The sequence below is a fragment of the Dama dama genome, chromosome 21 (assembly GCF_033118175.1).
Source record: "Dama dama isolate Ldn47 chromosome 21, ASM3311817v1, whole genome shotgun sequence".
Lineage (NCBI taxonomy): Eukaryota > Metazoa > Chordata > Mammalia > Artiodactyla > Cervidae > Dama > Dama dama.
The window spans coordinates 2,263,657-2,279,667 of record NC_083701.1 but is presented as its reverse complement, the minus strand read 5'-3'; the positions used below and the strand labels follow the sequence as shown (position 1 = coordinate 2,279,667).

At 60.7% G+C, this 16,011-nt stretch overlaps 1 protein-coding gene across 2 annotated transcripts in view; it reads right to left on the bottom strand.

The window, feature by feature from the left end:
• ZC3H3 (zinc finger CCCH-type containing 3) overlaps window positions 1-16,011 on the bottom strand; it is a 61,805-nt gene that overhangs the window by 23,204 nt on the left and 22,590 nt on the right. For both annotated transcript variants that reach the window (XM_061123060.1, XM_061123061.1), the window contains exon 4: window positions 12,368-12,521. In XM_061123060.1, the coding sequence (XP_060979043.1) occupies window positions 12,368-12,521 (154 nt within the window). The remainder of the gene's footprint in view (window positions 1-12,367; window positions 12,522-16,011) is intronic.

Sequence of the window (16,011 nt, the reverse complement as noted above, 5' to 3'; positions counted from 1 at the left end):
GGCTCACCTGAGGAATGCGGGGGGCCCAGCAAGGGCACAGTCTCTGGCTCTGCACTTCTGGGGGCGGGGGGTTCAGCTCACTAAACGTTTTGCTGTCAGGAGACCAAGGAACCTCGACCCTCCCACCTCAGATCACAAGTAAAAGTTAACTCATAAGGGATCGCAGACTTAATATAAACACTGAAATAGCCAAGCTTCCAGAAGAAAATGTGACCTTGGCAAACAGTTCTCAAACAGGACGACACTCATAAAAGAAGACTGATGAACTAGACAGCACTGAAGGCAAGCCCCGCTGTAAGAGGATCTCTGACACAGGAGTGTAGTCATCATATATAAAGAATACTAGCAAATCAATAAAAAGACCAACCGACACAAACGTGGGTGAAAGACTGCACAGGGCACTGCACACTACGTCACGTGTGCAGCCTAGGGTGGCCTGCGGTAGCTGTCCTCCCCAGCCACCCGCTGCCCAGCATCCATCTGCCCACTGAGGCTGCAGCTCCACGGTGGGGCGGAGGGCGGGAGTCCTGGTCACTTGGCAACATGCCCCACAGGACATGGCAGCAGAGACAAGAAAGCCCCAGACGCCCACCGAGAGCACCGTGAGTGCAGCGTGGGCACACCTGGAGAGGAGCAGGACAAGCTGGCTCTGGCTGCTGTAAAGCACCCGGTTTCCCCACAGTCCTGGAGGCTGGCAGCCCGGATCAAGGCACCAGCCAGGTTAGCTCCCAGCACGGCCTCTCTCTCTGGCCTGCAGAGAGCCTACGAGCGCTCACAGGGCCTCTCCCCAGGGTGACTGCAGAGCAAGCCCCGTCATCTCTTCCTCCTCATATAAAGACACCAATTCCATCAGATCAGGGCCCCACCCTAATGACCTCATTCAGCATTAATCACTTCTCATCTCCAAAAAGCCACAGTGGGATTCAGGCTTCAGTCTATGAGTCTGTTTGGATAACAAATGGTAAGCAAAAGGAGTTACACAAAACAGCACCTATTAGACGAACCTACTTATATGAAGTTCAAAAGTTTCGAGACAGAGATTTTCCAGACAGAGAGGGACCACAGGGTAGGTGGGGATGTATGGGCGGAGCACCCTGCAGGGGGTAGGTAACGGGCACACTCTGTGGTAGATACACAAGATAAAAATCCACAGAACTGACTACTGAAAATACAAACAAATCACCCGTTTTGCCTATGGAAATCGAATGTCTGTTCAGAAAGTCAAGTTCAGGAATAAGATTTTACACAATAAAGGTGACATTTTCAAATAATGTGGAAAAGTCTAAATGTTTGATAAATGTTCTGAAGACAACCAGATAAGCATTAAACAAAATTAAATTCGACCTTTAACCTCACACCAAGTCTCCAAATAAATTCCAGGTAGATTACAGTTTTAATTGTAGAACTGGAAAGTACAGCACTAGAAGAGAATACCTGACCTCATGTTATCACGGGACGACGAAAGCAGTTCTAAGCAAATCAGTGTCTTAAGAGACTGACAGATCTAAGAATACAGAAAACGTAAAAGTTTCATTAAAAATCCTCACGAACAAAAGGCAAAACAGAAATTGAGGAAAAATGTGTACTCTGCCAAAAGGGTGCCCCCCTAAATATTTAGATTCTTGAAAACCTGTAAGAAACAGGCCAGTGGTGGTCTAGTGGTTACGGTCTGGCTCTTTCACCACCATGGCGGGTGTTCAACCCCTGCTGGGGGAACTGTGATCCCACAGGCCACGTGGCATGGCAGCAACGAAAACAACCAAAGTCTGAATGAACACTGGATTGCAATCTCTTCTAGAATAGGCAAAAAGTTTGGCAGGGGCAGCTAACACCTGGAAGGACAGAAGACGCACACCATCGCGGCAGAAGGTGCGCACCTGACTCTCCCCACAGCCCAGGAGCCGAGGCCCGACCTGGACGGACCAACCTCAGCTGCGGAAAGAAGACCGCCACCGAGCGGAGCAGCCCCTTGCTGCGGCACAAGTGCAGACTAGGGCAGCGCCGGGGAGACCGGCCTTGCGGCTACAGTCCAGCATCCACCGCGGAGGCTGCGGTTCAGGCCGCATCCACCTCCACTGCCAGCCCCGGGAGGCTTCCAGAAGGCTTCCCGGGGAGGCAGAACCCTGGGCGAAGCCTTCTGCGGGAGCGGGAGGCGGCGGCAGTGCAGTCCGCGCAGGGTCTCACACGGCAGAGTCCTTACCAGCACCTGGGGCACCTACCGGCGGACGACCGTCCAGGTGCAAAGCACTTGGCCCACCCCCCCCCCAAAAAAAAAGTAAAAAAAAAAAAAAAGAAAAGCACTTGGCCCCCACGACCCCTACTAGGGGGAGGGGCGGGTTGGAGGGAGCCCTGGAGGGCAGGGGGGCAAAGCCCACCCTTCCAGCACCCAAGCCCAGCAGGGAGGGGCGCTGCAGCCGGCAGGCCGCGCCCCAAAGCAAACCCCGCCCCAGGCACGCCCACCGGGCAGGCGGGCAGGGCCGAGCGCAGCCCCGCCCCACCCCGCCCCAAGAAGGGCCCCACCGAGGGACAGAGCCCGGCCTTAATTTATGGTCCCCCGCCTATGCTTTATGGCTTTCTTAATTCGGCTCCTGCTACTATTAATGTAGTTAATGCTGAGATTATATCTATTTTCTGGTGTCAGGCGGTGATTTATTCAAGCCATTTTTCCGGTGGAGGCTCCCACGCTGTTAAATCAAGCGCCTTGCCAATTAAGTGCTGACTTGGGAAGTGGACGCAATCTTAACAGACATCTAACCGCAAATTAAACCGGGGCTCCTTACTCTGGGGAGTGGGCGCAGCAGCCACAAAAACCTTGCTGACTTCGAGGAAAGTCAGAGAAAAATAAACCAGCTCGCTCGCCGGCTGCCCTGACTCCAGGAGACTGCTGGGCAGGCTCGCAGCAGCCGGGGTCAGGGTCCTGCCCGGCCGGGAGCACGAAGTGAGGGTGGCCGGGGGAGGGCAGCAGTCGCTGGACCTGCCCCAACACACAGAGGCTCTGCACTCGCAGCCCCTCCCACCTGGAGCAAACGCTGATGGGCGTCTGGCTCAGCAGATGCTGGGTGGAGCCCTAAACGGCAAGGGGTGACTGAGGGGTTACCGAAGGCCCCCCTCTGAGGACCCGCAGGGCACACGGTGGTGGGGGTGGGGGCAAGCACAGGGGGGGAGCAGGAGGCTAACTGGAGCTCTGCAGGGGGAGCACGTACCCAGCCCATCAGAGGGTGCCCATGCCCGCTGGGAGCTGCCTGCCCAGAGCGCCTGAGAGCCACACACGGGGCCCTGGGGACAGGCGGCCTGAGGCCTGGCAGGGCCTTTAGGGCATGGTCCGCAGCACAGTGAGCCCCCACACCCCACAGCCAACGCAGGGGGCCCATTTTTCTGTCCAGGGAAACCCCTAGAACAGTGCCTTCCCTCACCCATCTCCAGAGGCCCTGGCCCGGCCCTGAGAGGGGAACTGTGTTTTGGGGTACGACCAGGCTGGAAGTTGATATATGCAAAGAGTTAAATGTGGTATTGATTATCTGAACGATACTTTACTACCACCTCTAAAACCAAGATAAAAGTGGTGTTTAAAACGATGTTTGATTGTGTAAGGCACCCAGGAACCGCTGGGTGACAAGGACGTTTTATTTCTTCCTGTCAGGAGCAGTATTTTCAGCTTCCCTGCTCCTCACCTCCAGGGACGCCCGGGGGCACCGACACAGAATGCGAGGGCCTGGTGCAAGGTGTGGCTGGGGCCTGGGCACGACTGAGGGAAGCCCCATGGGGCTCCACGGGGAGGGGCCTCGAGGGACCCTCCCAGCGTCCTTCCAACAGTCCTGCTGCCTGCAGAGCAAAGCTTCCCTCGGGCAAACACGGGGGTTCCCTCTAGGTTTACCCTGAAGCACTCTGGCAGATCCAACCGTGTCTCCGTGAGGCGTGCCGCCAAGCACGTGGGGCGGCCAGGCGGTGGCCGGTCACACAGGGCCCTGCAGGGGCCAGGGCTGGCCAGGGCAACACGCTGCCTGCCCGACCCTTTTCTACTGCCGGTCTGAAGGCTGCCTGGCAGGCCCTGGACACTTGAGCCAGCTCCCAAAAAGCAGAGACGCCAGCTGCACATCCACAATCAAGACACACTGCGCTGTGGATGGCCTGGTGTCCAATGGGGGGGGGGGGGGCAGGCAGGGGGTCCGCGCGCAGCAAGGATGAGGGTGGCCTGGGGCAGTGCTGCCCCGCCAGGCTGCAGGACAGAGGCTCAAGGGTCACCGCCAGAGGGGCCAAGGACGCGGGCACCCTCCTCACCTCCCTGCTCCGGGTACCCGCACGCAGCCGAGGCACCAGGGGGCAGAACAGAGGGAGGGGTGCACACGTCTGTGCGTGGAGAAAAGGGACAGAAAGTGAGAAAGCCACCGATGTGAGGAGGCAGCGACAGACAAACAGGACAGAGAGACTGAAGAAAGAAGGCCAAAGGCTAGAGGGCCTGTGAGTCACACACAGACGAGAGGCCAGCAGGGCAGGTGGGCACCTGGGGGGCTGCAGATGACAGAGACTGTCCCACAGGCGACGGGCCTGTGGCAGAGCCTGGGTGGGGGGCAGAACGCAGGCCACCCCGGGGGCTGCCATGACCGACCAGCCCTGACCCCAGCCTTCCACGGCAGCTCCTGCCGACCAGCATGGCCTCAGGGACACCAGCCCAGGGAGACACCCTGGCCCACGGGCTCTGGGCCAGCTCGCCATGGGCCTGGAGAGGGAAGGGCCCAGTGCCGCGTGCCGCAGCTCCGGTCTAAAATACAGAAAAGGGGGTCCAGTGTGTGCCACTTCCCACACCGCCCACAAACGGAACCCAGGTGCCACCTGTCATGCGGTCTAGCCACAAACACTGTGGCAACAATGCCCGTGACCCGGGCCCACGCCAGCAGTCCCATAGCCAAGGAAGAAGGGGGACACGGAGCAGCCTCGGGGGCAACCGTCACAGCGCTGTTTGGACACCGAGGAGGGTGGACCACAGGCGTGGACGGAGCCCCACACTGGTGCCTCCACGCCCGTCAGTGTCTGCCCAGAGCTGGCCAAGGAGGACAGCCCAGCTTCGCCCCTGCCCAGGGGCCGCGTGGCACCGGTGGCCCCGCCGAGCACACCCTCTCCTCAGGGCACTGGGCCCTCGGTGCTGGGCCCCCACACTTCTGGCCACTGCCCCCGACCTCACACGGCCCACCCTGGAGCTGCCCGCGCTGGGGAGGATGGGGACAGACCGGGCCCTGATGACCAGCTGGTCTGGTTTGAAGCCAAGGCAGCCCTGGGAGGGGGCTCCACGTGCCAGCCCACCCAGGGTGGCGCGCTGACAGAGCGTGGACAGAAGAGGGAAGACGGCAGCTGGCCTCGGCCCGGGCCCCTGAGGGTCCTGCGTGCCAAGCCTGGCCTGCCAGGCAGGGGCTGGGCTCTAACAAGGCCAAACAAGGCTCCCTCTGGACCAGGTTCTGGAGACAGAGTGGGCATCCCACGGCACCCCAGCCCCTGTGCCCACAGGGGCAGCTGTGGCCTAGCAAGGCTGGTCCCTCGCCTCCCCCAAACTACCGAGGGGGCAAGGAGCCAAGGCCGCAGGCCCTCCCAAGCCCCGCCGAGGAGGCAGACAGGCTTTAGGCCTCAGGGCTGCTGACAGCCAAAAGGCCTGCTGGACTCAAGAGAAATGAATCAACCACCTAGGCGCGCTCTGAAGCTACTTCCAAATTAAGAGTTGCATCCTTGCTGTCAGGCCCCCGCCAGCAGTTTCCGTGGCACCTCCCATGCAGAAACGCACCTCAGCCCATCTATTAGAATGATGGAGGCAAAGGGACCCACAACCACACTCCTTCCTTAATGAGCAGCCAAAGGGATCGGTAAGCATAATTCCAGAGGCCAGTAATATTTTATATAATCGCCGAGTGGTTTAAATTGAAAACCCCCAACTGAATCAATATTTACTGCATTGAAACGAAATGAATAGTAATAAGTCACTAAGCTCTCTGTCCTGTTTCATAAAATAAAAAATTATAAAAATGAGCACAGGCACAGGGAGGCCATCACATTAACTTTTACAGCACTCAGGGAGCCGTAACCGCCTGTTCTCATAAAATAAAACCCTAAAAAACCTGCCAGAGGAGACCTGCTTCAGCATCACACAGGGAGGCAGGAGAGGAGGGGATGGGGGTCACCTCAGGGCCTGGCCTGACCCCTGCCAGTCCCACCGAGTCCCCAAGAAGGCCCAGAGGAGGCGCCCCAACCCCTCCGAAGCTCAGCACCAAGAGCTCTGGTCTCGCACCCACTCCCCGCCCCTGCCATCACCCGCGGGCTGAACTTCCTGCTCTGATTTCTTTCCTCTCTTCAAATCCCACCTGGCGTGCTCTTGGCAGCTCCCGCAGGCACAGGAGAGCCTGTTGTTTGAGAATACAGGCGTCTGTGGCGAGGGTGGAGGCCGGGCTCCAGCACAAAGGTGCTGTGAGAGGCAGGCGATGCCGCAGAGCACCGCCAGGCCAGGTAAGAGCCCCCGAGAGCCCCTGAGACCTCACGCTGAATGGGGCACAAGCCCCTAGCGGGCCGAGAGCCCTGGCAGACCCACCCCAGGCTCCAAGGCGGGAAAAGCTGGGCACAGAGCCCTACACAAGTGGATGGGTCCTGGGGCTCAGGAGCAGGAGGCACAGCAGCCATTAAAAACAGACACGGGCCGTGAGCATGAAAGACAGAGGAGACAGGAAGAGCCTCAAGTGTCTGTGCTTAAGTGTTCAACACCCCTGGTGACCAGGAAACTGCAGATTAAAGCACCAGAGAGCCACATACGTTGAGAGCATGCCCGTGACAGGAACACATGGGACTCTGACCCGGGAAGGCCTGCAAGGAGGATGCACACCCCTGCCTAGACCCCTCGACATGCTCCTATCACCCGTCAGCACTGTCGAGAGACCTCCCTCCCCTGCCCACATGGGCTGAGAACCACCAGGAGCCACTGGGCTCCCAGGAGTTGGGCCCACAGAGAGAAAGTCCCAGGTGAGCCTGGAAGTTTCTGCTGTGTGGGCGAAGGAGGCTCGGTGAGGGGTGGTGCCACGTGGAGGGAGCCAGGGCAGCCCCCAGGGGCCTCCACAGGCCAGTGAAGATGGCAAATGGATGGTCAGAACGGAGCAAATGGCAACAGATCAAGTAAGGACCTCGAGTCCACGCAGACGGAGCAAACAGTAACAGATCAAGTAAGGACCTCGAGTCCACGCAGACAGAGCAAACAGTAACAGCTCACAGCCTGTCAAGTAAGGACCTCGAGAAGGACGTACAGGGTGGTGGGAAGGAGGGGAGGCGGCTCCCTGCAGTATGCCGCGCCCCTGGGGCAGGAGGCGCGGAGGCTGCGGGAGCACTGAGGTCCAGCAAGGACAGGCCGCTCACACAGCCAGGCACAACAAACACCCCGAGGGACCTACAGGGCTCCTGCCGAAGGGCGAGCTGCGTCTCCTCATGCAGGGGGTTGTCTCTGGAGCCCTGGTCAAGGGCGCTCAGGCTCGTGTCCCCACAGAGGGGGCGGAGCAGAGGGGACAGCGCAGCAGATGGAGTGGGGTGTGCAGAATCAGGGCGCCCAGGCAAAGAACACACTGTGGTTCCACACACCATCACTGCAACTCTTCTGTGCTTCTGTGTAGCTGAGAATGCAGTTACCCACAACACTGTATGCTAGAAACTGACGAGGAAAGGGACCAAGAGTGAGCCCAGGAGCCCGTGGGACTGCCTGCCACCCCGCCCTGCCCACCGGCCCAGCCCCACCCTGCCTCCTGACGCACCCCTCTCCCCGACAGCCCCTGGCATACAGCTCCCCTGGGGTGGACAGGGGTCAGCCGCAACAAGGCACTGTCCCCAACATGCTGACATAAAGCGGCCACTCAGGGCACGAGCCACAGAGCAGGGCTGCAGCCTAGAGGTGACCATCTGGACAGAGCTGTGCCTGGTCCCCTCCACGCAGCGCAGCCAGGCCTGGCGGAGACCCCGGGCGGCAGTCACGCCCGGGTGGCACCCAACACAGTCGGTCTGCCACTGGGCCACAGCTTCCAGACAAGCAGGGGCCTGACACAGGGCAGGCCCCCCACAAGCACCTGGGGACTGAGTGGACCAGAGGAAAGCATGAACTGACCCCTCTTCCCGAGGCCCAGGGGCAGCAAGGTGTCACCAGGGTCACTTGCCTGGGGCCTGCTCTGCTTGGCCAGGCCTGAGCTGCGGCACTGACAACCCAGGAAGGAGAATGCTCAGCCAAGAGTCACGTGCAAACACCCGCCTAAGTGGAAGGCCTGTCTCCAGAGGGAGCAGCCTGTGGGGGCCGCGGCAGGCCCTGCAGAGTGTGGGGGCCCCTCCTGTCCCATTCAAAAGCCCCAAGGAAGTGCTCTCACCCACCCAAGGAAGTCTCACACACCGGGTGAGGGGTGGCCCCACCCAGCTCCCTGACCTCAGACGTCCAGCTCCAGACCGAGGAGTAAACGTCTGTGTGAGCCGCCCAGCACCCTGGTGAGGCGGGTGGGGGGAGGCTGGGCGGGGCAAGGGGGCTACCTGCCCCCCCAGAAGGGCGGGTAAGGGGACGGCGTGGAGCCACAGCCCCCGCAGGGACGCTGCCCATCCTTGCAACGAGTGTCACTTTGGAGAAGCGCTTTAAAGCCTTCAAAGTCGCAGCCAAAACCTCGTCAAACCGCCTGAGATTACTTAAGATTTACTGCACAGACACAAAAATAAAATAAAAGAGGGCAGCGCGGCGAGCGGCAGGCCCGGTGACAGCATCATTTGTAGTCGGGACAGCGCGGCCTACAGACGCGGCTGCTTAAGCACAGAGGCTTCTGTTTATTCCGCACTTTCCCATCAGATGAATTCGGAGAAAAAACAAGTGACAGACTGTTTAGGGACATAAGTCATACCTCAGCTTCAGTTCAGATTCATGAACTTGCTAGAAGCCAGCGAGGGCATGGCAAATCCACAAATCTTAGAACTAAAAAAATTAAGCCCTCTCAGCGTGAGCCTCAGCTCCGGGGCGCACTCTGTGAGCCCCTCTGGAGCAATCACCAGCCTGGGCCCGCAGGGCCAGTCACCGCGGCCCCCACAGCCAGGTGGTCCCCAACTGGGGCGTCTGCCGGCCTGGACCGCAGCATGGAACAGCACCGAGGACTCCACCCAACTCCGGCCAGCGTCGCTCCCAGGAGGGGCAGATGCCCCATCCTGTGTCCCACCTGCTCGGGCCTCCACACACTCTCCTGGCCAGGGTAGCCCGGGGCTTTCGACGGGACGATGGACACATGTCTAGGGAGCCTGGTGGGCAGTGCCCGGGACAGGGTGGCGTGCGTCCAGGAGCTTCTTACCTTCCATCTGCCCCAATGGGATGAGGGCTGACTGGCCGACGGACCTGATGGGCTAACGGCCCTACTTCCAGCGGACTGCCGTCTCAGGTGTTTCTGGAGTCAGAGCCTCACCACAGCAGCACCAGGACCTCCTCCACCTCCAGAGCAGACAACAGGGGGCGGGCAGGGACCCCAGCCTCCTGCTGCGAATGTGGGCTACCAGGTGGGCCTCAGCCCCCCACACGTGAGGCCAAAACTGACTGGGGGCTCAGAGTAGGTAGGTTTCCATCTAAATCAGGGGGCAAAACGCAAAGCCACCTCGTGAGGCAGACGTGCTCCCTGGTGCCCGGGATAGCGCTAACAGTGGTGGCCATGCCAGTGCGTGGCTCAGGCCACAGTGAGGCTCACAGGCCTCCAGGGGGTAGAAGGATGCTGCCATCTCTGTCTCTTCCTGGACACCAGGAGTCAGGTCTGGGGACAGTCACCCTGCTGGCTCCCGCAGGGCAGGGGGTGGGCAGAGGGGCTGCCGCCCCCCAAGGATGGGCGGGTGGGCTGAGAGCAGGCTCAGCTTTCGGAGGCCACAGGCCCTCCTGAGACCTTGGGACGGCAGGGCCTGTCCGCCAGCCCGCTGCAGGCATCCTCTCTCCCTGGGGCACCAATCTGTAGCCTAAGAAGAGCCTTTGGTCCCTGGGCTCAGCCCGGCACCTGGTGGACAGCCCCGCTTTGCCGTAACTCAGCAGCCAGAAGCCCATCCTGGCCTCGGCCCAGTCGCCAGCCCAACTCCTCCCGCCAGGGAGAGCTGGGGAAGCTGCCACTGCAGGACAGAGGTCAGGGCCAAGGCCAGCAGGCCCTGGGACCTCTCCACTGCCTGCCGACCACGCACAGGCAGCCCCAACTCTGAGGAACTGAAGGAGCAGGGCGGGCAGGCATCAGGGTGGCCGCCAGCCCTGGGGACAGGCCCGTCCCACTGCCTCGACAAGCTGAGCCGGGCGCAAGCAGCTGACGGCGGGAGGGGCAGTGGCGGGCGGCAACTCTGCCAAGGAGGAGGCCGCACCAGGGCACAGGAACCCATCCACTGGCAGACACGCTGCCTGGGCCTCCCGGCCGCCCAGCTCCCCCACCCCCAGATGACGTCCGGGGGCCTCCCAGGCGCCTGGCGGGGGTCAGACAGGCCTTCAGGGAGGCGGCCCCTGAGCAGGCCCCACAGTCGCCCTCAGCTAACACGCAGCTTGGCCGCACCTCCGCACGGGGCTGCTGAGAGCTGGGGCAGCTGCAGCCACCAAGCACGGCCAGGGCTGCGGGGCGGCGACCCACCCTCCCCACCGGGCCGGGACACCTTCACAGGACGCAGCGCTTGAGGCAGGCAGCGGCCGAGAGGGGCTGGCGGCCGGGCTGGGTGGGCCCGTGTCAGCAGCCCGTGCTGCGCACCCGACCCCTCCACCTGCCCACACCGCAGCCCCGCGGCCCCCGGACCTGAAGTGGAGGCACAGCCCAGGCCCTGCTGCTGACCGGGCCATCCTCCACCTGGGGGGCTGGGTGATCGGCTGGAACCAAGGCGGCGGCTGCCTCGGGGGTGCGCCCGGCCACCCCCTCCTCAGGAACCCTGCCCCTTAAGCCTGGTGCTCATTTCTGGTCAGTGACCCCATCATGGCCTGGCACGCTCAGCACTCAACACTGGCCCAGCTGGATCCACACCGGGGCTCCCATGGCCCCAGGAGCCAGAAGGAGAGGCCCGTTGGCGCCTCCTGACAAAGGTCACGCGGCCCCAGCAGAGGTGGGGCCAGGCCTGGGCTGCCAAGGCGGCCGGATGCCGACTGCAGGAGGGGGAGGCAGGAGCAGGAATCAATAAATCTGAACCTCATTCACGATGATCTGGGGCTCTTATTAAGTAAATTAATTTAAGTTAATTTAGCTCGATCATGACTCCCGATCACAGTGATTTAGTGAGGGGGAAATTGCATTAGGAAAGGCCATGCTCACCAGATAGGAGAACGGAAGAAAATTAGACCCACTTAGCACTGTGAATTAATATGGAAATAGAAGGTGTAAATTTAACCTTATCGAGAGAGTGAAAATTATCTTCATAAATTTGTAGAAATAGCCCCCAAGATGCTTATAAATCTATTTAAAACAAAAATATTACAAAAAGTGCAGTAAAATTAATTTAAAATATACTTCTAGCTATCGCCTCCAGAAAAGTCAGCAGCAAGGCCAAGTTTCGTGTGGCCTAGCAGGAGGGAGGAGGGTGGTGGGCACTGCTGACCACCTGGGCAGGCTGACCTCCTGGCAGACCTATCGTGGACCAGCAGGTCCCCAGCGCCTCTCCCACGGCCACAGGGCCAGGTAGCCACTGTCCAGAGGGTGGGGGTCCTGAGGGGGCTGGCAGGAGGGTCCCTGCTCAGGGCAACAGCTGCTCTGCCCCATGGTCAGCCCCAGTGCACCCGGCTGGACGCTGACAGCGATCCCTCAGAGGGGCAGAGGGCAGAGGGGAGGATTCCCACCCACTCGAGCTGTCACCCCCTCCCCTGCCTCACTGAAGGAAGGGGCCACACCCCACCTTCTGCAGCCCTCCTGCTTCTGGGCCCCTGGCACCAGGAAAGAGCATGGGGCCGCCCACCCTGCACACGCCCTCAGCCATAGGCCGCCCGGAGTGAGGCCACAGCCCTCGGCGGGCAGAAGGATCCTGGTGCCAGCAGCTGGAGCAGGCTGCAGCCTCACCTCGCACCCCTGACGATTGCCCTAAGGACAGAAAGCTGGCCCAGCCTCTCTCACCAGAAGCTTCTCCCTGAGGGACACCCAGTGTGCTGTGGCCTCAACAGTCCAGGCCATGGCTGCTCCCAGACCACCCCCGGTGCCTTGCTTGATAACAGGACAGGGAGCATGAGTGCACGAGTGCGTGGCACACACAGGCTGGCCACATGACTGGTGCAGAAATTGCTGGGTAGAAAAATGAGCGCATTCCCCTGCCAACAACTACAGACCAAGCTCTTGAGAAGGTGCGCTCAGTCCCTGAGGCCCTCTGGCCTGCCCCGCCCTCTGGAGCCCACCAGGCGCAGGCCTCTTACCTGGACAGGGAGAGCCGCCGTGCCCGCCAGGAGGGCGGGGCTGGGGGGCTGGGGGCGGTGCTGAGAGGCGAGATCGGGGTCTTCTTGATGATGCGGTAGCGCGTCTTGATCACTTTGCTGGTGGGAGGGAGCCGCTGGCCATGCAGGCTGGAGGCTGCAGGGAGACCCAGACACAGAGGTCAGGAGAGGTGGGGGAGCTGCCCACCGCCCTGCCCACGCCCACCCCACTCCGGGGAGCCCAGCAGCTCCTGCAGCCAGAGCCGGCGGCAAGGCAGGCCCAGCTCCTGTGGGCAGTGAGGACGGGCCGCGGGTGGGCTGCGGAGGCTGGGATGCGAGGCGCTCACCTCCCTCTCTGGCCACCCTCACCCACACCCTGCATCCACGTTAGATTTATGTCCTTAATCATTTCCGTTTCCATAACATTTTGCAGAGTGATATACACCACAGCTTTCCTCCTTGCTGAAGGTTTCATGCAATTAACAGGGATCTGTTTTGCCCCAGTTCCCTCAACTTGATAGCCAGCAATTTCTCCGTGGCTTCGAGGAACGAATCTAATTGCCGCCTTTTGAAACGCACGGCTCTAACTGCCCAGATAATTAAAGCTAATGCAGCGCTGCCGCCCCTTGTGGCCCAGCCAGCACCCAGGCCCTCAGGCCGGGCTGCTCAGGCCCAGGCTCCCAAAAGCGCCTCTCCTGGGGCCCACTTCCACATGCCTGCACGCAGCCCGGGGCTCTGCCTGGAAGGGAGCCACAACCACCACCCCCGCAGCGTGCAGCTTCTGGGCAGCACAGCTGTGGGGGATGGACAGACGGGGGGCCAGGAAAACACACTGGTCTCACCACCAGAACTCCAGCACAAGGAAGGGCAAGGATCAGCTGACCCTCAGCTGAAGGCTGCCCAGGCCCGGCATGGCCCAGAAGAGGGCGCGGCCCCACAAGGCCCCATGTGCCTCGCTGCTTTACGCCAGTCCTGGCGATGCCCAGCCACCCCACTGCCCAGCGGCACAAACCAGTGCATCCTGACCCAAACTTGCTCCCCTAGGCCCAGGACACATTTTCCCAACACCTGCAAAGCCCACAGAAAGTAGTTACTGCTCTGTGAATGATGATGGTAACACTAACTAAAACCATCTCCCAGAGCTGGGAACAAAACAGCCCACCAAGCCACAGCCAGGCCCTCCCCTCTCAGCAATCAGCACCTCGGCCCGGACCTCCTCTCCAGACCCACCCAGCCCGGCGGGCGGTGGGGTGGGGGTCTGCTCGGGCGCAGCCAGGACCAGCCCACCCAGCAAAGCAACCACACCTGCACGGCCATCGGAACGGGCACTGTGCCTCCCGGTCCAGATGCTGGAAGGGCCCCGCCTTCCCGCATGAGACGGCCAGGACACGGCAGGGACTCCAGGCCCTCCTAGGAGCCCCCACAACAGAAGAAGGAGGTGTGCAGGCTACACACAGCCAGCCGGGTCAGGTTACGCATGGGCCACAAGGCCCAGGGAGTGCTGAGAGCGGGGGACGCCTCTGCTCCCCAGGACTGACGGCAGGGACCCACAGCCACTGCCCACCAGGGGGGTCCACAGAAGCCTGGGCAAGGCCGGGCCGGCACCCCGCCCCACCTGTCCCCACCTGTCTGTCTCCTAGCAAGGGCGGAACCTCAGGAGGGGTCGTGGGGAACAAGGGGAGCTCAGCAGAAGCACAGAATCACCTGGGGGCCCGGCCCTGCCGAGTGACCAAGCAGGCAGGCCTCCAGCCTCGGGCAGCCCCACACCACACACTGCCCAGCATGCCCCAGCAGCTGCTGCTGCTGCTGAGTCACTTCAGTCATGTCCGACTCTGTGCGACCCCACAGACGGCAGCCCACCAGGCTCCCCCGTCCCTGGGATTCATTCTCCAGGCAAGAACACTGGAGTGGGTTGCCATTTCCTTCTCCAATGCATGAAAGTGAAAAGTGAAAGTGAAGTCGCTCAGTCATATCCGACTCCTAGTGACCCCATGGACTGCAGCCTATACCAGGTTCCTCCGTCCATGGGATTTTCCAGGCAAGAGTACTGGAATGGTGTGCCATTGCCTTCTCCACAGCATACCCTGGGCATCAATAAATAAATGTTTGTTGAATTGAATTTTCAAGGTCTTACAAGCAAGGAGAGACCAACGAAAATCAATAATAGCTTGCTCCAACTATGAGCTCAGGAACATGAGAATTCCTCTAAGTTATCACCAAGCCCCATGCTGACCTCATGGCCTCCAAACCCACCCCAGCTCCCTGCTCCCAGAGCCTCTGACCTGGACAGACCCCTGCCTGTCCCCTCCAGCGGGCCGCCCACCCTCCGCCCCATTCTGACCCCCCATAGTGGCCACCACCCACCAGCCGAGGCTGTGACATGCACCGCAGAGCCCGGGGTGCCCTGCTCTGTGGCCTGCGGCACAGCTGTGTGGGGTGGGAAGGGGCGCTGGGCCGTGAGCAGGCCCCCACCCCAGTCTGGCTGCTTCCATCCCACACTCCACCCCCTCTCCCAGATGCACGCCCCCTTCTCCCATCCCCTCCCTGCTCCACCAGGCACCACCTCCTTCAGGAAGCCCCCAGTCCCCATAGCCCAAGGGACTGGACTCCACATTCTGCAAAGCGCCTATTGGGACACAGCCTCTGCACCTGGCCCTCACTTCTGCCTGTGAAGAGCACTGGTGTTCACGACATCCCTGTGCAATGCAGCCCCACTGTGAGAGCAACTTTATCATCAACTTATTGCGTTTTCCTTATCAGTGCCCCATTACCACTTCCAAAAAAACAAACTAATAAAGCAGACCGTCCCTCTTAAAAGGCTAATTGTCACTCTCCAGACATCTCCCCTGTCATACCCCGCCCTCTAAATCCAAAAGGCAGGAGGGAGGGCACAGAGCCCATGCCCGGCCCCCACAGTGGGCTGTGACCCCCAGCCTGGCCCTGTAGATCCTCCCGGTCTTCCATGAGCAGCATGTGCCTGGGGGTGAATGTGCCTGACAACGGTCACAGAGAGGACCGTCCAGGGCGCCCCTGTCCAGGGCACAAGCTCAGCAGGGCAGGCAGACGGGTGGTGTGCCACCCTTGTCCTAGGCGTGGTAGGACTAGGGGCTCCTAAGACCGCACATGGCACATAGGGGCCAGAAAGCTGGGGTGGGAGGTCCAGCAGCCCCGAAGGCTGTGTGCAGACGGAGTGGCGGGCATGCTCTCCAGGAGGCAGCACGCTCCTCACGCGGGCAAGGCCACCTGAACCCAGCACAGCCCCGCCAGGCAGCAGGCTCTCCCCTTCCTCCTGGCTGGCTGAGGTCTGTGTAGATAATCATGTTATTTAGACAGGATGTTGGTTTAATTCCCTTCATTACAGACTCCCAGGGCTGTAATTTTTTTCTCCGCATGATGTATTCCCCGTGGCACATTTCACTCAAATCAAACCCTTCGTGCCTTTATTGCCAACGACGCCCGGGCACCGCGTTATCAGGCCCACACACACAGCCCTCTCCGCCCCGCTGTGCAGAGGTCACTTCTAATGACTAATCGATCTCATTAGCTTCCCTAATTAAAAACTTTACTACCGCAGTGGAAGACAAACTACCAAAAAACTGCTGGCATCATATTTGAATGGGTATGAGCCCATCCATCAGCCAGGCCCT